Source organism: Podarcis tiliguerta (assembly GCF_965153285.1).
Source record: "Podarcis tiliguerta genome assembly, chromosome: 8".
Lineage (NCBI taxonomy): Eukaryota > Metazoa > Chordata > Lepidosauria > Squamata > Lacertidae > Podarcis > Podarcis tiliguerta.
The window spans coordinates 51,855,156-51,878,015 of record NC_139541.1 but is presented as its reverse complement, the minus strand read 5'-3'; the positions used below and the strand labels follow the sequence as shown (position 1 = coordinate 51,878,015).

General features: G+C 45.0%; 2 protein-coding genes across 2 annotated transcripts in view; one reads left to right on the top strand and one right to left on the bottom strand.

The window, feature by feature from the left end:
* Positions 1–751: 751 nt before the first annotated feature.
* Positions 752–9,452, top strand: CEBPG (CCAAT enhancer binding protein gamma). Its single transcript, XM_083453004.1, has 2 exons — positions 752–875; positions 8,545–9,452. The coding sequence occupies exon 2, from the start codon at positions 8,655–8,657 to the stop codon at positions 9,105–9,107; it is 453 nt and encodes a 150-aa protein (XP_083309130.1). The 5' UTR covers positions 752–875; positions 8,545–8,654; the 3' UTR covers positions 9,108–9,452.
* A 4,421-nt stretch (positions 9,453–13,873) lies between these two features.
* Positions 13,874–22,860, bottom strand: part of PEPD (peptidase D) — a 126,342-nt gene continuing 117,355 nt past the window's right edge. Inside the window, exons 13-15 of the mRNA XM_083452921.1 lie at positions 20,114–20,298; positions 18,226–18,417; positions 13,874–14,655 (exon numbers count right to left, since the gene is read on the bottom strand). Coding sequence (XP_083309047.1) covers positions 14,515–14,655; positions 18,226–18,417; positions 20,114–20,298 — 518 coding nt within the window. The 3' untranslated portion in view covers positions 13,874–14,514. The remainder of the gene's footprint in view (positions 14,656–18,225; positions 18,418–20,113; positions 20,299–22,860) is intronic.

Sequence of the window (22,860 nt, the reverse complement as noted above, 5' to 3'; positions counted from 1 at the left end):
GTGCTGCCACACGCTGGATCACCATCTTAATCAATGTATCCATTACAACCCCAAGGTATCATTTCTGGTCAGGCCCATGAGCAAACAGTATATGTGAAATTGAGATTATTATGATTTTTTTTTTGCCCCAAATGTGCATCAGTTTATGCAATTTATTTATTTTTTAAATTGAATTGCATTTGCTATTTTTCCGTCCGTTCAGCCAGCTTGGAGAGGTGCTTTCGGGGCTCTTCGCAACCCCTTTTTGTCTTAACCAGCCTGGTTTAACCACCATCAGCAAACTTGGCCGTCTCCTCGGTCCACCGCGAACTCTAGATTGTTCTACCTGAATCTAGACCTCCTAACGCCAGTAGTTAGGCCCCATTAGGCAGTACGACTGGGGGCCTATAGGAAACATCCAGGAACACTTTTATATTGAAAGTTCAGTTACTTCAAAAGTTGCCTTTGAAGGGGTGTGGGGTACAGGCAAGGATAAAAAAAATGCAAAAGAATCCCGAACACCTTCAACCATCCCGCCTACTTCTTTTACACAAGAAAAAAAACAGGAGGCGATGCATATGATTGGCTTCAGAACCTGCCACTCCAAACACCTAGGTCTCGGATTGACGCCTGGGGATGGCAGTCCCTGGAAACGCGATCTTCTATTGGTCACGATAGCTGCCAATCCGATTAAAGGGGCCGCTTCAACTCTGAGGTAGCCCGAAGCCTGATTGGTTGGGTCCGGTTTCGCAATCGCCTCTCTCCCTCTCTTGCCCCCCCCCCTCCCCGCGTTTGGAAAGAATCGAGAGAGAGAAAGAGAAAAAGCGAGTCGGGCCTGGCCGGGCTCGCGCCTCCCCCCCTCCCCGCGCAGCCCCCCGGATCGATACCTGGGCCAGGTACGGCACGAGACTGGGCGGGGCCGGGGAGAACGTCTTCCTTCCCTATGGGGCAGGAGGAAAAGGGGGCATGGAGGGGGGCAGGCATGGCGGGAAGGAAACGCGAGAGGGCCCCCCCTCCCCTCAGAAAGGCTTCTATCACCCTCCCCCCCACTTGTTGTGGGGATTTATAAACGGGACGGAAAAGGGGTTGGGGAGGCGCCTATGGGGCAGATTGGGGGCGGTGCCAAACGCGGCTAGAGGGGTGAGAGCTCCCCCTCCCAAGGAATGTGTTTGTTTGTTTATATGTGTATATTTACTTCACCAATATAGGGCCGACCGCAGAACAGGGAGTTGTCACGGTGGCTCGCGAAGGCCCAGAAACGTGTGGGGTGGTGTGTGTGTGGGGTGGTGGTAATAGTGATGTGGGGTAAAGAGGAGGGGGGTTCGTGGTGTGGAGGGGGGAGAGTTTCCCATGTTTTTCTGTATGGGGCAGGAGGGAGTGGGGAGCGGGGGCTGGAGGGTTAGGGGGGGGGGCCTCTAAGGTAGGAGCATCTGTGCCCCATAGCCGGGGCGAGAGGCGCGTGGCTTCCCCACGGAGGGGGACCCGCCGGCCGTGCCGAGGAGCGCGTGTCTGGAGCGCGTCTCTCTCTCTCTCTCTGAAGTATGATGCAACCTTCGAGCAACTCTGCCTTCGTCCCTGCTGAGATGAGGTCATGTCTTGGCACATGGGAAATCCCCCAGGGGAGGGAGGGAGCGGGAGAGAGAGCGAGAGAGTGCCTGAGTCCACCCTTCTTAGCCTGCCTAAAGGGTCTTTCTTAGGCTGCACCTTCTTTCCAGGCTCTGAGCTGCAAAGCTGCAGGCTTCCCTTAATAACCTGTTCTGTTTTTTTAGAGAAGCTCCCAGGACATTTGATTCCGAATGCAGCTGGTTTGGGCCGCTCGTTCCTTGCCCCTACTTGTGTTGAGGCGAGCCTTCTCCTTTTTTTTTAAACCCACAAGAAACAAATCCAGCTCAGGGCGAACTTAACAGAAGAGCGATCACAAGCGTTTCCCACAATTCTCTCTTCTCCACGTTTCAGTTTCCGTACACATCGGCACAAGTCTGGGCTTTGCTGTTCGTAGGTCAGCCTGTGCACCTACCTCCTCTGTGCTCTCAGGAGTTTCAGGAAATGGTAATTGTCATGTTGATAAAGAGTTGTTCAACATGTAAGGACACTGAGCATTGAGGCCAGGGCTCCTATCTGTGGTTAGATGAAGGCAAAAGTGAAAACTGTTTCCCAAGTTAGGGGAAACGTAAAAAATAATAATTAATTTTGACATGTATGCTAGGATTATTATAACATTCTTGGTTTCAAAACTAGCTGCTTTTTCTGCCAGGGAGTCTGCAGCCAGTGATCTTTGAAATAACTTGCATTGCTAAAATCCTATGCCCAGCTAAAATACTGTCCCCAACCTGATATCCTCCAGACATTTTGGATTACGATTTCATTAGCTCCAGCCAGCATGGCAGTGCTAGCTGGGGATGATGGAAGTTGTAATCCAGGACATCTGGAGAGCACCAGGCTGGGGAAGTCTGCTCTGTAAAATAAAATCCATGTTGTGCATACAAGTCCTATAGATTCTGAGGGAAGTTGTGACTTTTCCCTGTATGTGTCTCAGGTCTTACACTTTTGGAAACCTCTGTGAAATCCTGCAATGTACTTTTAAATGTATTAAGATCTCCCACTCAGGATACAACATTACTTTGCCTGAGATACTACTTTTAAAATGGGGACAATTAGAAGCAAGGGTGAACACATTAAAGGACACATTGTCTTTAAGAGGGATTGCCACTTTTCCTATTCTCACTACCAGCCACACCCTCATGATAGAAAAGGTGCTGCTGTGTACAAGTATGTATTGATTTGTAAGTATGGAGCACCTGTGCTTTGGCATAGTTTACCCACCTCCTTTGGCATTTCAGTATCACATTTAAGTGCTTTTTAAAATGTAACTTGAAACTGTAGCCAAATATTTTACCTTGATTCAAATTTGTTAGAGTTACGAAGGTCCTGGGGGGGCAGCGCTAGTTTGTGGGCTGCCAGTCAGTTTTTTCTGGGCTCACCAAGTGGTCACCACTGAAGTTTTATTTGCTACATTTATATCCTGCCTTTACTCCAAGATGCTCAGTGCAGTGTTCATAGTTCTTGGATTGTGTGCAACTAAGTTTTAGGAGTAAATCCACTGAAATATTTAGGCTCCTGGTGAAAATGTTTCTCTTCAACCAGTCGTTTGGCTGATTAACATTCTGTGGCCTTTTAAATGTGTCTGGGGGGTGTTATTGTAGAGACCTAGAAACTTCATATTTGACTTTCCAGACTTTGTTGAGCATTGAATGGTATGGCTTCTCTCCTTCGTTAGTATTGGTGCTGTTTAAGGGCTTAGAGAGCAATATTCAGTTCTCACAAAAAAATAAAAATAAAATGGAGAGCCCTGTTCCAGTGAGGCAGCCATGGTATTAGCCAGCTAGGGTTGGTGGGATGGAGCTTTTAGCAACAGGTATAGATTCTAAAGCAGCAAGAGAGGTACCTTTACCTGACTCCCAGATCCTTTCTGCCATGTATCCTAATCAATATTAATATTTCTCAATAGTCTCCTGCCAACTAGAGTGAAGTAGCTGAGTATGACAGGGTGTGATACCCCAGGGAAACAGGTCTGGCTGGCCCCATTATATATGTCCTGCTATCTTGGGGAAAACATGTTTTTTGTGGGGAGGCTGACTTGAGATCATCTGCTGCTGTGGATATTTCTCTTTCTTGCATTTTATTATGTTTGGATTGTTTTTAAAAATGTATACCTCTCTTTTCTGTTATTAGACTTCAATAAGAATAAAACAAAAGGTGGCAGTAGGCATGGGATGCTCTGTGACAAACCTGAGGATCAGGGCTTCTACTGCACTTGTGTGTCATTTGCTGGGAATTAGCTCACTTCCTATCTTCAGCATGCACAGTTTATCTCAAGTGCAATATGCTGTTCTTCATCACCCTCACAACATCATCATCACTGTAGATAACTGCGGCAACCATAGCTATTGAAAGATAGGGTGGATGGCTGGAGTCCTGATTAACAGCCAGGAGACTGAGAGGTGTTGAGTGGAGAGATGTGTAAGAAGGAAAAGGAATGGTTTTCTGTATATATTTATTTGTATTGATGGCTTTATCGTGTATTTCTGTAACCTTTGTTGTGTTATTGGTGGACTTCTTGGGCCACAGTCATTTGAAAGGTGCCCATCAAACTAGTATCCAGAGCATATCCCCCTCCGTGAAAACTACCTTGATCACTTGCAAACCTTATGTCCAGTGCATAGCCTACACTCTACAGACTTGGTAAAAGAAATAGATGCGTCTGCATTATCTGATGCTGCAGTACACCATTAAGACTACCATGCTGAGTGGCAAAAGCAGGCTTACTATAACTGCTTGCATACCTTTTCTTTTAAATTGGTGTAAATGTTTATCTTACATCTGTTCTTATGATACTGATGTAGGACCAGTTATGCTAGTATGTTTTTCTTGCAGACAATATCAGAAAATTGCTTTATCCTCTTGTGTGGCCATCCCAGGGGGTTTTCTCATTAGAAGATGGTTTAAGACACTCAGCATTTCTGCTTTATTCAGTTTTTCTGATTCTGTCTCTACCCGCCTCCCTTCTTCCCATCTTTAACTTCAGTATTTTCTTTAATTTTTCAAACAAAAAACTTTAGCAGCTTGGTCTGAAAATTATGCTAAAATAAACTGTAAACGACACACCATTGAAGTACAAGTTGGATTTTTAAAAATAATGTTGCTGTAATAAGGTAATGAACTTGAAATCTGCCTTGGCTACTTCCTTGTAACAAATGGTTGTGCCTGCTTATACCTTTCTAAGAGGCTAATTTGAGCAAGAGGAAGCAAGTGTTGCAATTGTGAGTTAACAAGGTAGCTGGAAATCTGCCTCTGTGTATTTGGATCATTCTCTTGAAGAGCTTTTCCCAGAGTGTAAGGTCCAGAACTCCTCACAGCAGAATTCATTTTACAAGAAAGAAATGGCATCTCTTTTTATGTGTCTTCCTCATTACTCTGTTCAGCCTTCAGTTTCCATGGGGACAGTGCTGTGGGGAAAACTTCCAGCATAATATGACCACACCTTTTGGGTGCATCCTATTCTTTTCTTTACAATTGCAGCAAGGCAAATGAGGCTCAGTGTTCTATTCTGAAAATACCTTATCTGGCTTTGGTTATCGGGTGATGGCAGTATTGCCTCTTGCTGATGTACTGTATATTTCGCTCTATAAGACGCACTAGACCACAAGATGCACCTAGTTTTTGGAGGAGGAAAACAAGAAAAAAAAACCTGAATCTCAGAAGCCAGAACAGCAAGTGGGATCGCTTCTGTGATAGCTGCGCAGCCTGCATTCATTCCATAAGACGCATACACATTTCCCCTTACTTTTTAGGAGGGAAAAAGTGAGTCTTATAGAGCAAAAAATACGGTAATTTGTTCTATGTATTAGAGAGGAATAATTAGAAATTGCAATATTTGGATGAGATACTGAATTTCCGACTAAATATTAGGAAGGATTTTCTGACAGTAAGAGCTGTTTGACAGTGGAAAAGATTCCCTTGGATGGTAGTGGACTCTCTTTCCTTGGAGGTTTTTAAGCATTGTTGGATGGCCATATGTCATGTTAAGTTGTGATTCTTGCATTGCAGGAGGGTTGGACTAGATTATTCTTGGGGTCCCTTGCAATTCTACAATTCCATGAATCTATATATTTAGGGATGCAATTCCTTGCTTACTTCCTGTTATGAAAGTGCACATTTCAGTATGGTAGTTCATAATAAAGGTTCAAGCATTAAACGTATGTAAAATCCAAACATTAGGTAGAATTTTGAAAACAAAAAGTTCATTGTTGGCTTATCTGCAGTTGTGAAGGTTAATCACATATGCAGCTGCCCCTACATTGCTTGGAATATAAATTTCTGTACTTTAAGCTTTCATGATGCACAGGCTTTGAGACTTTCATTTGCCACTGAGGGCATGTTCTTGCCCTCTGGTGAGTGTCATGAGCCCTGGACTTCTGCCCAAACCTGGACTTGCAGAATGGTGGTGAGAATCCACACATTAGTGTGGGAATAGTCCATGGTTGGGATGAGGATGGGGGCCTACAAAGCATTATAATTCCCATAGCAGCATAGTGCTGAACAGACAAGCCCCTGCTATCCTTTTCATAATTGCCCCTGGGAAGTGGTGGTCCAGGAGCTGCACTAGGTATATATGGAGACAGAAAAGAAAAGCCTCTGTACTCACTTACAAGTGAGCAAATATACTTGTTTGCATGACTCCTGTATTCATTTCAACCTGGAAAGATTTGAGCAAAGTGTGTCTAAAAGTACAGCAAATGTAGAGCAAATGTTAGACAGTAAGACCAGTTGCCAAGACAGGGTTGTGAAATTGGAAGCTTTTAAAGACCTGGCTAGACATTTGTCCACTAGGGATGTCTTTATGATAGCTCAATACATCCAGGCATGTTGCCGGGAGGTTGCCTAAGGGTGAGGCAATAAGGCAAGTCAAATAGCTGTAAAGGCCCTCAGCAAAAGGCATAGAAATAAAAACTGCATTTATTCCAGAGTCCAGACATGTTTTGACAACTGTAATTCTGAAACTACCAGTCCGTAATAACACCATATTCTTCATTGTGTACATATACATATGTCCGCATCCCTGTCAAGAACACCAACCTATGCCCTTAAAGCAGAATAATTCAAATGCAAATTTGCTAATATCTAAAGACTTCAAGACTGTCTTGCAACATAATCTTCTGTATATCTATTCAGAAGTAAGGTTCATTGAGCAAAATAGTACTCTCATCCAAGTGTTTGATGGATTGCACAGCATTTTTTGCTTTTTCTGCTAATTTGATGGACATCTAATTGTCTGTGTATGTGTGCCGACACATACATACATACATAGATGAATATGAATAGTAACAGTGATCTGTTAAATTAAGAATTCTAAAGTATTGGAAAAAGAGAGAGATGTCCAATAGGGCTGTGCAAAACAATATTTGTTGCAATATCTGAAAAGTGAGTACAGAACCCTAGTCTCGAAATACATTCAGAGTAAAGAATATAGTATCCCTGTACTACTGTGATCTTTTGTAGGCTGAAGTATCGGACACTCCTTCCCTCAGTAATGCAACTTCTGCTGCTGAGTACACAGCACACCAAGTACAAGCAGATCTGGCTTACTGAACACAATGCATTCCCTGGGAATCATTAGTTAGGCGAATGTTTGCATTAAGAAGTCCACAATTTCCATTATTTCTTATGGAAATATTTCTAATGTGGGATTGGTCCAATATCTTTTCACTCCCTCTTTCCATGACTGATGCTGACCAGCAAAACACAAATAAACAAGAAAGTTGGCTGTTTGGTTATGTGAATCTGCAAAATGTATAGCAAAGTTTGGGTGTAATTTTTTATGTGTGGATAAGTGAATTTTTCAGATAGCGAGCATTCAGATAGCAGGACCTGCATGTACAATATTCCTGTACAAGGTACAGAAGATGGGGCCTTTTTTTACTATTTGATTCCCTGTTGTTGTTGTTTTAAATAAATCTGGGAGACTTAAGTTTTCAAATAATTAAAAAAACTTAAAATAGTAGAACACTTCACTTGCTGTGCTGGAAGGTTGTTATCATCCTGGACGGCGTTCTGTTTTTAAAAGGCTGCACAACTATTTGACACCTTTGTGTGGCATAGTGCAGGAGTGCTCAGACTGAAGAATTTTAAAAATACAACACACCATCATTGTCACACTTGCACAACCACATTCCCTAGTAGAGTTGTCTGGCTGGATCAGGCTACAAGTCCATCTAGTTCAGCATCTTGATTCTGGGAAGCAGGACAGTAGCCCTTCTGCATTCTTAACCCCTAGCAATTAGTATTCAAAAACACAGTGCCTTTGAAGCACCTGGTCTAGTAGCCATTGATAGGCTTGGCCTCTGTTTCATTTGTCCTTTTAAAGGCATCTTAGCTAGTCGCCAAAGCAGCATGGCTGGCAGTTTTGCCTGTAATGCCAGAATTTTTTATAACACTGGATGTGCATTGGAATTCACAACTGGTTTACAGTTCGAACAGTGGCATGTATTTGATAAACATTAAAGTTCTTGAGCTACTGCATGTTGAACTTGGGTCACAAGTCTAACAAAGTTGAAGATTTTTGGTAGAGGGTGTAGCCCTCTTCCTACACAACTTTCCTACACAAGAAACAGGGCTGTTGAGGACCCACTTCAGAAAACTCATTCTTTATTTATTTTTTATCAGATCTGTTTTTGTTTCCATTTGAACTGGTTTGTTTTGTTTTTTTGAATGAGGAATACCCCCCTCCCAATTTGCTTTATTTAAGGCGAAATTTGATGATAAAGGGTTCCAGGGGGCATCACATATCCCTAAGTTGATTTTTGTAAAAACAAAACAAAACCAAGATCAAGGCATTGAGGTTGGCTCATGGTTGGTGATTGGCATACTGGGGTGGGAAAGGATGCGACTTATTTGCATGAAGAATCCCCTATGTGTTTTTTCTATGCAGCCTTCTAATGCAGATGACAAAGACAATTCTATGGGTGTGCCATTGGAAATTTCCCAACACTTTCTTTTTCATTCTAGATTTAACTTGTGATTGATCCACGTGAAGATTTAAGAAACATCCTGGCAATCTAGAACACCTTACTTTCTCTAATAAATCATACTGTGGGTTTAAAGAAGAGCCTGTCCAAATGAGCAAGACATCACAGCAGAACACAACTGCAGAAAGCAACGGAGTAAGTGTCATCTACACCCAAGCACAAGCGAGTGGGTTGCAGCAGGTTCCTCAGTTGGTGCCTATTAGTCCTGGAGGTGGAGGCAAAGCTACGCCTCCCAGTAAGCAGGGCAAGAAGAATTCCACAATTGATAGAAACAGTGATGAGTACCGCCAGCGCAGGGAGCGCAACAACATGGCGGTGAAAAAGAGTCGTTTGAAAAGCAAGCAGAAGGCCCAGGATACTCTGCAGAGGGTCAACCAGCTCAAAGAGGAGAATGAACGCTTGGAGGCTAAAATCAAGCTCCTGACAAAGGAACTGAGTGTACTCAAAGACTTGTTTCTTGAACACGCTCACAACTTCACAGACAGTGTGCAACCTCTTGGCACAGAAAGCACTGCCACAAATTCAGATGGCTCTGGACAATAGGTGCCCTTTCTCAGCTCATGGGCAGAACAGTATGGACACAGCCCTCCTTACACAAGTCAGGTGCAGCAGCAGAGAAACTTCTCTAAACTTTGTAACATCTGTCATTTTGTGGCTTGTTCTGTTTTTCTAAATAGTAGGCTTAACACTGAAAGGTTGTTTCAAGTAAACTGCAAACTGTTTATTACTAAGTATTTGTTTTTCATTAAGTGTTAATGTATTTTCTGCTCTGGCATTTTTGACTAATTGAAATGATAAAAATGAACAAACACCCCAAAAATTTACATCAGTAAACATTGGCCCACAGTACTTGGGCAACTATAATTAAATGATTAGTTGTTTAATGTATTCTGAGTGGTTTAAATTGTGCTGATTAATTGGGCTGCAGTTCTTAAATGTTTTTAGTATAACAACTTTCAGAAATCTTGTTTGAAATGTCAGGTGACACATAAGGGGCATCCCCTCTCTTGCACTCCACTTTTGCAGGAAGGAAGCCTCTTTCTGAGGTGGTGCCTGCTACGACCCTTAACAGTCATAATCTGAAGTATGGACAATCTAAAGAGTGTTGATATGCAGAATCATTGAGATTTACAACTGTTATTAAGTTGTGATTTGTGATTAAATCAACACAGGTTTTTTTCCAGCAGGGTCACTGAAACAATCAAATACCCAGTGTAGAGATTGACTATTTTAAAATGATTGGTGCAAAAGCTGGTTTAAAGCATATTTATTTCTTCATTGCTTATTTTTTGTGGTGTGAGGTTCACTGAAGCAACCTGTTTTTGATTGTCAGGGTGGGATGTTCCAAACATGTAGCATAAAGCCTTGCTGGATACAGCTCCCATAGTCTTATGGGTTATGTTCAGTATCAGTGCCTCAGAAACAGTAAGGCTTGCTAAGGCTCAGATGACGACCACATTTTGTAGGCTTGTCAGGCATTATTAGTCTGTGGTCTGAATGCAGGTCCAAGCCTCTCCCTAACATTGCTACCAACAGTGGGAGTGAAGTAGCATTGCCTAGCTGCAAGCTGATCACCATTTTAATTGCCTACAATGCCCTGACAGTGTCAGCCTTTCTGGCATTGTGAGAAATCTTGTCCCTCCATATAAGTCTTTGGCTGAGAGGACCAAAGCAGTTGTCAGCATTGATAAGGCCAAGGTAGCTGGTAGTGCCAGTGGGCTTGAAGAGTTATAATGTCAGCCCTAGGGGTGGATTTCAAGATCACTCTCTTCAGTTCCCATCACTGTGTGTAGAAGAGAATGACTTCACAGGGAAATGGTGTATATTTAAATATGGATTGCCCTGTCTGAGGTTTGCAGCTGATGACAATGTAGGAGCTTGGGGCCTGACAAGTATTGTGGCTCGCAGCCCTTTTTATGACAAATGACAACGAATGGTAAGTGCAGGAGACAAGGGTTGTGCAGAAGGAGGGCCATTCAAAAACTAAATGAGATGGGCATTTCAAACCTCCTGACCTCCTTTATCCAGGGACCTCTGCATCCTAATACTAGAACTGCACTGCTGTCAAGATGCAAGGGAGCTTCATACTAATTACCGTATTTTTTGCTCTATAAGACTCACTTTTTCCCTCCTAAAAAGTAAGGGGAAATGTTTGTGTGTCTTATGGAGCGAATGCAGGCTGTGCAGCTATCCCAGAAGCCAGAACAGCAAGAGGGATTGCTGTTTTCACTGTGCAGCGATCTCTCTTGCTGTTCTGGCTTCTGAGATTCAGAATATTCTTTTTCTTGTTTTCCTCCTCCAAAAACTAGGTGCGTCTTGTGGCCTGGTGCGTCTTATAGAGCGAAAAATACGGTAACTGGGGCTGAAAGAAACATGAAGCGCTGGCCTTTGATACAAGGTTAGTTGACCTGGCTGTTCACTGCCCTGTGACCCAAATTAGTTGGTTATTCTGCAGCTGGGACTTTTTCAAAAAACAAGCCTTGTAACAGGGTCCACAAAATTAATTCCTTGCTTATTGGCATTCCTTGGAGGGTGGGTGGGTGGAGAACCTTAGTTTTTTATATATACTTTTCCAGTGCTGGTGATAAGCCCCCTTATTTTATCTTTGTGGTGTATAGGAAACTTAACACATTAAAAAGAGCAGGGAAGTTGATATAACCTTTAATTTATTTTCCCTCAACTATTTTCATTCATAGTATGTTTGCATATTGGATTAGCAAAAAATACTTTTATACCTCCCCTTCTTTTGCAGTCATTGTGTTGTACATGTATTTAGAAAGACTGAGTCAAGAACTCAGTGATGATAGAAAAGAATAATTAAAAAAAAAACTTTATAAAATCATGCTCGTGTGTACTTGTGGAAATTTCTCTTGAAAGGGCTAGTCACAGAAGGCCAAGCAAAGTAGCTGGTGGGGAAGATTCAGTGCTTGATGGAGCAGGGAGGGGAGCAGGTTAGCAGATTACTTTCTTGGTCATACTAGAAATCTTGTTCTGTATGCATGAGCCGCTACTTAAAAGATCAAAAGCTAGGAGAACACAATATCTGTCTAGAAGCAGGGTCCATGCCTCATCTTTTTCTTCACATACACGTGACATAGAAAGGAGCTCTCACTTTGGACGCCAGTATAGTGTAAATGGACAGAATGCTGCATGTTGGATTCCTGTTTGGCTCGGAAGCTGATTGGGTGGCTGCGAGCAAGTTGTTGCTTAGCTTATTACTAAGGGTTGTGCCGGGACGCGGGTGGTGCTGTGGGTAAAAGCCTCAGCGCCTAGGACTTGCTGATTGAAAGATCGGTGGTTCGAATCCCCGCAGCGGGGTGCGCTCCCGTTGCTCGGTCCCAGCGCCTGCCAACCTAGCAGTTCGAAAGCACCCCCGGGTGCAAGTAGATAAATAGGGACCGCTTACTAGCGGGAAGGTAAACGGCGTTCTGTGTGCTGCGCTGGCTCGCCAGATGCAGCTTGTCAAGCTGGCCACGTGACCCGGAAGTGTCTGCGGACAGCGCTGGCTCCCGGCCTCTAGTGTGAGATGAGCGCACAACCCTAGAGTCTGTCAAGACTGGCCCGTACGGGCAGGGGTACCTTTACCTTTAAGGGTTGTGCCACACTCCACTCACCATCCCTCCTCCCATTCCCCTCACACTAACCCCACCCCAGAGCTTCCCCTTCCCTGCCCATACAACTACTAAACATGCTTTTCGCCTTGCACCAAATTTTCAGATGCCCCTTGTCTTCTGTAGCCTTGCTTTGTACCGTTTTTACCTTGACTCCCAAGTTTCCTTCCTCTCCTTTTGTCAACTTCCCCATGTACAGAAGCTAACACCAAAAAGCCTTTCTTAACACCCCTCTAGCTGTACTCTAACCTTGCTTTAATCTGCCACTCCCCCTACCCACTTCTCTGCCATTTTAAAAAAATCACCACTTTCTCCCTGTTTTTACCCCATCCCTGCTTTATTCAAATTTCTGCTTAAAACTGTAGTTTAAAACTACAATTTTCCTTTGCTGTCCTGCAACCTGCCTTCTCTTTCCTCTCCTCCCTTCATGCAAATCCAGGATTGTAATGGGGAACTACATATCCTCCAATAGGGGATGCGTATTGACACCTTTACATTTTTCTGTATATGGGAAGATAAATTATCTTAACCATTATGTTTCAGGAGACATATACATATAACCATATTCTGAATCAAATACCTGTTTATGAAATAAAATGCTGCAATAAAAAGGACACCTGTGTGATTAAATAACATTACAACTGAGTGAAGGAGTAATTCCTATAAACCAAAGTGTTGACAGGGTGCTAAACTCTACCTCGCTGATGCTTGGGCTGATGGAACAGAATGACATAAGTTCATGCTGAACTGTGAAATCAGGCTAGCTAGAGGCTGCACTCATGATTTCATGTACCTGGGAGTAAACCTCATTAAATTCAGCAGGACAACTTCTGAGTACAGTACACATGGTGAGACTTGCTGCCATGGCTTGCAATGGGTTAGCTGCCACTTCATTAACTTTATCATTAAGCTGTGACAAGACTCTGCTTTTGCTATTAAAGTCCAGTAGGGCTACCCCTCTGGACTTTAATTTACCTTTGAAAGGGAACACACTGGGAAGGTAATGGATGTGTAAACATCTGTTGATGGCTGAAATATGTATGTCTGTTGTGCATCATGAAATACTGTATATTTCTGCATCAGTGGAGGAAAAGCTGAAGAAACTTGTGCAAAATGAGCCAACTGCAGCAGAACCAAAAATGAGGCATGTTCCTACATCCCTAACTGATGTCCTGCTCTTTTTCTCTTGTAGGATGAGGGATGGGACAGCAATTTGGCAGATAAAAGTGGTTTTCTACCTGCAATTCCCTGTTGCAGTAATGAGTGCAGGGCTACACACTTCCTTAGCTAAGAAGAGGAAAAGATGTGTTTTTTGGAGGTGGATATTGGTGCCAATAACTTGGAGACGACCTCTGCTTAAGTCTTGCTTCCTGCTAACCATGAAGGGATTTTTTTTTGGGGGGGGGGGTGAGAGGAAGTCCTTTCTCCATTGGCATAATTACCTGAGTTACCAGAGGAAGTGTTCCCCAAAATTTAAAGACTGCCCCACCTTGGACCCTCCAAAGAAGAGGCCAACAAAGGTTGCTGCCCATAGGTCTATATTAGCTCCAGTGTGTTCAGTGTTAGGGGACCACAGATGTAATTGACTTGCCCCAGAACAGTAAATATTGATCTTAAGAGGAATAACTGGAAAAAAAAATAGTTGGCAGCCCAGCCTTCCGCAGTACTGGAAAGAGAATTCCAGAGAAAGAAATGTAGTGGTTTTAAGGCAAAGTTTTTATTTCTGCATTTATTAGGCCAATAGTACATTATATTAGGCCAATACAGTCAATACCTCGGGTTGAAGTAGCTTCAGGTTGAGCGTTTTTGGGTTGCGCTCCGCGGCGACCTGGAAGTAACAGAGCGCGTTACTTCCGGGTTTTGCTGCGCGCGCATGCGCAGACGCTCAAAATGACGGCACGCATGTGTGGAAGCAGCGACTCGCAGACGTGGGTTGTGTTCATTTCAGGATGCGAATGGGGCTCCAGGACGGATCCTGTTCGCATCCAGAGATACCACTGTATAATGATCTGCCTTAAATCAGAAGAGAAATTTGTCATCTGTTTAAAAATTAGCTTTAAGATTACAAAGTCTCCCAAACAGGGGCTATGTCCATCATTCAAAAAGATCCTTTGAATCAGTAGGGTTGGACTGCTTGCAGAGAAGCAAGAAATGGTTAGGCTAAGGCTATGATCAGCTTAAGGCATTGTCGCTTACAATATTTTTTCATCTGGCACGTGATGAAGGGCTTTCCCCTTTGCCACAAAGTGGCTGCTTTACCCCACTGGAGCACCTGCAAAACTGGACACATTTCCTTAGGTGCTGCAGTGCCAGCAAGAGGGGAACCAATATCCTAGCGGTTACACAGAGGCGGAAGCAAAGGATTTGGTGAGCCCATGAGCTTCAGCCATAAATGATTCAATCTCCTCCACAGTCCGGGGGACGCAGGTCAGCAGCTCCATCCCATTAGCTGTCACAGCAATGTCATCCTCAATTCGTACCTGGGAAAAACAAGCATCTGGTTGAGCACTCAGGAAGAAGGGAGCAATGGCCTGGCTTGCATGAGGCCCACCCAGTTGGAGAGGATGATTTTGGGAGCTCAAAACAACTACAGAGCTATAGATTCCCCCTCCCTTTCTAAGCCACCATAAAATGCATGTAACATTCTGGATATGCTTTTCTTTCCAAGGTAAGAGCCCACATTGTGGAACTGGAGTGAACCTCAGTGAAGTCAACTGGTTATGTCAGCTTGCAGTCCTTTGCTCCCTCTCACTTGCACACCTGTTTCTTCCAAATGGGTCATGGCCCAAGCATTTTGTGCCTCTCACATCAGCCAGGGAGGAAAGGGGTATGTGGCAGCATGGCTTATCTAATGTGCTGGCATGGAGGTTCAACGCTGAACAAAACCCCTGAGAGCCGAATGAGGGAAGACTTGCTGCAGCTCTGGCAAAACCTCCGCAGGACAGAGAACCCCTCCCACCTTGCCTCCGTAAACTGCTCAACATGGGCACATCCTCCTCGCACCATCTCCCATCCCTCAGCCAGATCCAGCACACTCCCTCTTTGCAGACTCAAGAATCCAGATCTTCATCTTGATCTGCTTCACTGCAGATTTGTGAAGCTCTGCTCACCAATTTAATGCTCTCTGACTGTCTCTCTCTCTTTAAAAAAATGATCCATGACAGCGGATGCCTTACAGCTGATAGTGTTACCAAGAACTTTGAAACCTTTCCCATTTTCACTGGGTGCGCATGAAAAGGCCGGACCATTTTCTGTTCTGTTCTAATCTTCTCTGCCAGTTAAATATGCAGACTCAAGTCATTATCCCTTATCTTATCAGAAAGAAAGGTAAGTCTCCAAGCTGCAATAAAAGCAATTTTAGCAAGGTGTCAAATCCAAAGGAACACAAAACCCAGTGACACCCACCATACAAGCGCTTTAATTGTTTCTGACCTCTGGGCATTTTAATCTAAAAATAATGCTAGTTTAACATTTGTCCTCCTGCTTGCAAAATAATCCATTTGTTCAAACAGAGCGAGTCATCGAGCCCTATTAAAGCGTTCAAAGAGGTATTTGCCAGATTATCTTCTTTATTTGACATTAATTTAAGTGTATTACAGAACTGAATTAAATAAACTTTCCAGAATTCACACCCAGGAGGGTGACAGCTGTCTGGTTTCCTCTACGTTTCCTGCTCAAAACCTTCCTGAAAGTGACATATTCATTGCCCCAAAGAGAAGGCAATTTCTCAAGGCTTGCTTTTTCTGATAGCACAATGGCAACAGGCAAGCCACAAAAGTAACCATATTTAATAGGGCTGTTTCGGCTGATGTAAACTGCTAGGTCCCATGGAAGAAATGATGGCCAGCACACAAAACTTGGGGTTGACTGCAATCCTCTTAGAATACACGCACTGTGGACAGATTTGCACCTGTGAAAAATGTCTTACACCTGCAAAATTGCACAAATGCAGTTTCAAAATTGTAGAAATTTAGGTAGAAGCAAGAGTTGGTGGGGCTGACATTTTAAAAAAATTAAACTCTTAACTGCAATTTATTGCAAGCATTTTAACACAAGTGAATCCCCAAGGAAACTATAAAGGCACAGGTTACAGACTCTGTCATGGGTTATATAGTTCTGTTAGGTATCTTGCCTCTTATTTTTAAGGCACATCCCTCAAACAACTCCTGGCTCGCGAGCCCAATGACCTAAGCAGCTTCAGGGAGAAGCCAGAGATTACAGTACAATCACATCTTACACAGGCCTTCGGTTCCAAGGGTTATGCATACACACAAAAATGTGCATGCTCAAACCCTTGGAACTGTCCCTGTGTGAGCATCCTTACTCTTCTAGAGCTAGTGTGCCAAGATGGACCTTGCCTGGTAAGCAAGTAAGAGAGGTTTCGTGCTGGGGAAACCCTGCGTGCAATTTCAACCAGCCGGCCTTCAGCTGCTCAAGTTAAAGCTGTGGAAGATGCAATCAAGCCACACTCGCTCCTATCAACCGCAGTGATGCAGCTATGCGCAGCCTACGAGGTGAACCTCAGGTGTTCCAGCCACACAGCCTGCTGGGGGCTCCCTGACCTCTCCTGCTGCAACACGGCTTCTTGGAGCACTAATATCCTTGGGCCAGGCCTCCTCCCAGCCTCCCATGCCCCACAGCAAGCCCCCACCTCTTCCTCCATGCCTTCACACCAGGCCTCTCACCCTTCAGGCTGACGCTGCAGAATTAGCTGGTACGTCAAAAGTTGCATTTAAAAAAGAGAGGAGGGTGTCAGTCCCTCGGATCCTGGCTGGCCTGCATGCGCTGATAAAGAAAGAACCGTGCAAAGCAAAGATGACCTCTCCAACCCAGCGGGGGGAGAGAATCCAGCAGCAGAAGGTAAAGTCCCACACAGCTTGATAAGATTGTATGCTCTGCACACAGGGCTTACAAAGCGCTGAGGCCAAAGCCAGGACCGAGTGACTCAGAGAGCTGGCTGTTAAGGGAACAAGGGAGCTTCGGTGTATAAAGGTAGCGAGAGGAACTCAGCTTCAGCCAAGGGGCCTGAATTCCCCATTTCCTTTGACGGGGTGAAATCATTGGGGGGGATTTCAGGCAGGGGGAAGACTTTCCTTCTCTGTGGGCTCATTTCTTGCAGGTCCACCCCATTCCCGCAACACGACATTCTGCTCCCAGAAAGGATCAAGGCTGCACAAAATGAGGGAAGGGATCTTCCATTCTGAATATAATTGAGTACCAACTCTTGGATGTCTCCCACAGTTTGGCAGAAATGGCTGAATTCCTTCAGAAAATGGGTCCAGTTCCAAGTACCAGTCATAGTACCCTTTAAAGTCCTTCATTGCTTAGGATCATGGGCAACTTGAAGGTTCATCCATCTCCACACAGGCCTCCCTGTACGTATATTTTCACAATGGAGGGTCTCCTTTGGCTGACCCTGTAACCTAAGGTGAAGGAAGGGGTGGCTAACTGGTTTGTGGGGGAGGCTCCCACCCCCCCGACTGCCCCTGAGGGGGGATGGGCTGTGGTCTGGATGACTCCCCCCTCATACTGATGTGTTTTCTTTTTTCACTCCCCTTCCATGGTTGCTAACCATGCAATTAAAGTAAAATTTACTTTGAACCTTAATTGCAGAAGAAACTCTGCTATTTGGGACACAATGGGCCAAAGGCACTTTATCCATGAAACTGGTGCCCGTGATGTTGAAATCTCCTGCTATGGGAGGCCTAGGAATGAGAGATTCTGCTACAACCGTTGCTTGTGTCAGGAGGAAAACATCTGAGTAACTGATCCATTCAGATGCCCAGCAAAGCCCAGCTGCTAAGAAGCTGAGCTATGAATCCAGACATCCCTGGTTCAAATCGCACCTCAGACATACATTTTTGAAAACCCACTTTCTGTCTCAGGCTCCTTGTCTGTGATATGGGCACAACGGCAGCCGAAGGATTAGCTTGAAGGACTGCTGTAAGCTTTGCACAATACCTAAGGCTGCAAACTCCCTCTCCACGCGAGGCAAGACATCCAATGGCAGAGATCTCTGCCCTAAGAGGCGCTAAAAGCGAGTAACTCACCCCTCCAAAACCCCGAAAGCGTGAGAGAACTTCGTTATTGATGAAGCAAGCCTGGGCAGGGTCAGCCAGGGCCTGGTCCAAGAGGTGGTCGATGAAGTAGATGCCAGGCTCCACCGTCAGCACCATGCCTTGGACAAGGAGGCGGGCAGTTCGCAGGCTCCGCAGCCCCGGAAGGTCAATGCGTTCCACACCCTAGAAAAGTGCGGCATAATGGTTAGAGTCTTTGACCAGAACCTGGGAGAGCAGGGTTCGAATCCCAACTTAGCCATGAAGCTCATTGGGTGACCTTGGGTCAGTTGCTGCCTCTTAGCCTAACCTCCCTCACAGGGTTGTTGTGAGAATGAAACAGGGAACGGAGAACTATTTACTCCACCCTGAGAAACTTGGAGGAAAAGGTGGGATATAAATTAAATAAATAAACATTCACCCTGATATGGTTAAATTGGACCACTGTGTTCAGACACAATCTGTCGTGCTTCTCTCATTTCTTTACCGGCAGAATAGAATTTCTTTCCCAACTTAAAACGTTCCTAACATTTAACAGGAAGAAAAACTAGCTGCGGCTGTTTGACAGCCACACATCCAAGGCCTGAACTGTTTGGATGAACAGAGGAGGTGGGAAATGCCCAGCGAGGATGAGAAGGAGCATGTCTAATTTCCTCGCTGCCCCTTGGGCTCCCAGACCCATCCCACCCAGGAATACATTGAAGAGCTAAGAGTGCCTAATCTCGTGGATTAATGAAGTCCATGATCCGGAAAGGATTAAATTAGCGGCTGGACCCCTGGGCCACCAGCCTTTTTTAATCTGAAAAATAAACCTGAAGATGCTTGGAACACAAAAGCAAACACAACCAGGTTCTCTTGGGTCCATCACTCGTAAGCATCCCCCAGTGATGAATGATCAATTTCTACTAACTGGATATGATGGCAGGGCCAATGCAAAGGCAGGATCCCCAGAAGAGTGCAGAAGAAGGAATGCAATTACCGCTCCCCCTGCCCCAGAATCAGTTGGCCTGCGTTTCACTGACTTCATTCTCCTAAGAAAGCAGGGCAGAATTGGTGTGTGTGTGTGTGTAACGAAGGGTGGCAACTGGCAAAGCCCTTGAAGAGAGGACCTAGGAAGGGGCATGGAAAAGGCTGCTTCTCCAGCTCTAAGCCTGCAATCTCACATTGCAGCCTTGGTACGTGGAAGCAGGTAGTTATGTCTTTGGGAATTCCTCCTCTGGGAAGCCCATCTGGCTGACTCTCCCTCTTCAAAACACTTGCAAGAATATGACCTTTCCCAGCAAGGCATCAGAACAGGGGTTGTAAAAACCACAGGCCCTTGAGGGTGGCCCTCCAGGCCTCTCCACCGGATCTTTGGAGCATCTCCTGCACCCATTTGCAGCCTCCCTGTGTGCTTTTTTGCCTGGTTGTGTCCTTGAGCTCTTGCTTTTGCTTGCCTGGGTGGAGGACAGAGTACTGTACAAAGGCAGAATTGACATTCATTGCTCTGTCCACTTCTGCCTCTGGCTCTGGGGAGGCTGCCCAGAAGGTGGTGTGTGGCTCTTGAGCTGAAAGACTATTCTCCATCCCTGAAGAAATTGTGATCTGACTTTCCTGCCTTGTTTGGGGGTTGCCTTCTGGCAGGTTCTGCAATTATTTTGTGGCTGTTGCTTATGTTTTAGTTTGTGGCTTCTATGATAGGATTTTGAAGCCCGATAATGGGCTGGCAAAGCACTATGCACGTTTGCATGAACAAGTAAACACAGACAGCTGTTTGGAGGTGGCGGGACACGTGGAAGAAGGGGGACAGAGGCATGCCGACTTGATTGTTTCCAGATCTTTTGACTCCCTTTTGCAATCCTGGTGATTTAACTGGCACCCTTGGAGACGCTCCGATACTGACCTCTGGGTAGCCTCCCACATCATGCACGTCGATCCCAAGGAGGTGTCCAAGCCCGTGGGGCATAAATAACGCGCCCAGATGAACCTTCACCATGTCATCAACGTTGCCTCGGAGGATGCCAATTTTTGTGAGCTCTTCCAGATGGATTCGGTCGGCCAGACGGTGCATGTCAGGCCAGGAGACTCCTTGAGGGGAGCAGAGAAAAATGGCTGCCATTAACTATTATTTAGATGCTTATCCCCCTCTTTTAAATAGAAAATTAGGGCGGGGGGGGGGGGGACGGGGGGACACAGCAGCAGAAGTGCACCCACCCAAGACCAGAGTTTTAATTTTAATACAAATGATGCTTTAAAGAATAAAGAAATGTTACTCAGCAAACAAACAAACAAAAGAAAAACGGGAAATAAAGACATATACAGTGGCACCTCGGGTTAAGTACTTAATTTGTTCTGAAGGTCCGTACTTAACCTGAAACTATTCTTAACCTGAAGCATCACTTTAGCTAATGGGGCCTCCTGCTGCTTCTGTGCCGCCGGAGCACAATTTCTGTTCTCATCCTGAAGCAAAGTTCTTAACCTGAAGCACTATTTCTGGGTTAGCAGAGTCTGTAACCTGAAGCGTATGTAACCTGAAGCGTATGTAACCTGAGGTACCACTGTAACATTTTTCCCTTTAAAGTAAAAGAGATACTAGACGCCTTTACTTTTAGAGCAAAGGTGGGGAGTCTTTGGGCCTCCAGATGTTGCTGACCTACAACTCCTATCATCCCTGCTGGCTGGGGCTGATGGGAATTGGGGTCCCAAGAGGGCCAAGGGTTCCTCACTAATGCTTTAACATGTCCCACACGAACAGCTAATTAACGCAACAGCACCTTCACAGTCTTCGTGGGGTGTTAATGTGCCCCACACATCACTTGGGAATGATGGATCCAATTCTACATTGGACTTGGGATTGGGAGACCAGGGCATAAACTTAACCCTAAAGCTCACTAGGAGCACTTGGGCCAGAGACGATCCTTTCAGTCAAACATGACCCACATGGTTCCAGGAAGGGCAACATGAGGGGCACATCACAAATACTGCCTCCAAGAAAGAATGCAAGGATACAAAAGCAATAAATCAGATGACCAGCACCTGACTTATTCCTAATAAAGAATAATTGTTTTTCTGTGTGTCCATCTTCCTGCTAATTTCCCCAGAGGGTTCACAATTTAATGAAGTCTTTCTCTCACCCACTCTCACCTCCACAACTCGGCCAACCCCTTGTTTGAGGGAGCACAGAAATCTCACATCCTCTCTCAAGCCAACAGGCCTTCCTGCTTGCCCAGCCCAGCCCAACCTTGTGGAGAACAATTTCCCCCCTCCTCCTGAATTCTCACTGCCCAACAGGAGACATCTCCCTACCCAACCCCGACCCATAAACACTAGCAAGTCCACAAAGCTATCATCACTTTTGTTATGTATTTTATATTGTATTTGGAAGACTGATCTTCTTATTTAAGATTCAAATAGATCACCCATTCATCCACTTCTTTCCTCTCAAGTCATTTGAAGACAGCCCGTTTTGTGAATGTCCAGGCCAGCCATTCCCAATCTGGTGCTCTTCAAATGTTTTGGATTGCAACTCCCTTCAGCCCCAGCCAGCAGAGCTCTATGCATGATGCTGGGGCTAATGGGAGCACAGCAATGCCAGCTGAGGCTGATGGGAGCTATAGTTAGTCCAAAATATCTGGAGTCTACCGCGTTGGCAAAGGCTATCAACACTAATGGGTCCACCTTCCACCCCTCCCTGTTCGCTCTCCATCTCCCTGAGGCCATTCAGATTCCCTCAAATGCCCCTGGGTTGAGGTATTTCACCCCAGAACATCATCCTGCCAAGTGGCCCCTCTCAGCAGCCGACACCTTTCCCCCTACCCAGAGCAAACTTCATTTGACAGACTGAACATTTAACCAAAACCTCAAGAACCGTGATAGTTATCCTACAAAGGCACTCCGAAATCTGCTGGCTGACTACTTTTAAATAAGCTGTGTTGACACCGAGCACATTGTTCCCTTGGTGGTGGGCACTGCACAGTTTTGCAGTGCATGTTTTGCACTGGCTGCTGTCACACTGCTCCCTCCCCCCCCCACTACGGGGCGTTGAGTCACTCCCAACAGGACCGTTTGCCAAACTAAGGTAACTGGGGTGAAGGTTTAGCAGCTAACGCTTTCCTTGTTCGGATTTGGCACACTCACGTACGAGTCAGCAGTTTTTGCATCCAAGAGGCCCTCCCAGTTTACATTTGCTTTACCCCCCTCAGTGGGGGAGACAGCTTAGGGGGGGGGATGGGGGCATATCTTGTCTGAATTATGTTAACTTAAAAAAAAAAAGGAAAAACACATACAATGTGCTGAAAATAATCAGAAGGGAGGAACACTCCCCTAGCTCAGCACCAATGAAAAATTACCCTTGCCCTACCTCTCTGGAATAAAGGCCAGTAACAGATTATTCTTTTTTTCGGTGTGTGGTGTGGGCAACACAGCTGTTCAGCACCCACAGAATCACAGATCTGGAAGGAACCCCAAGGGTCATCTAGTCCAACCCCCAGCAATGGCAGGAATAGCAGCTAAAGAATCCTTGACAGATGGCCACCCAACCTCTGTTTTAAAACCTCAAAGGAAGGAGAGTTCACCATCTTCCAAGGTAGTCCTTTAAACTGTTTAAAGTTAGCTGATTTCTGATTTTCACATTTTTATATTTGTTTTGTT

Bases quoted from the DNA above. Each gene is read 5' to 3' on its own strand.
- CEBPG (XM_083453004.1), top strand. From the start codon at position 8,655: ATGAGCAAGACATCACAGCAGAACACAACTGCAGAAAGCAACGGAGTA.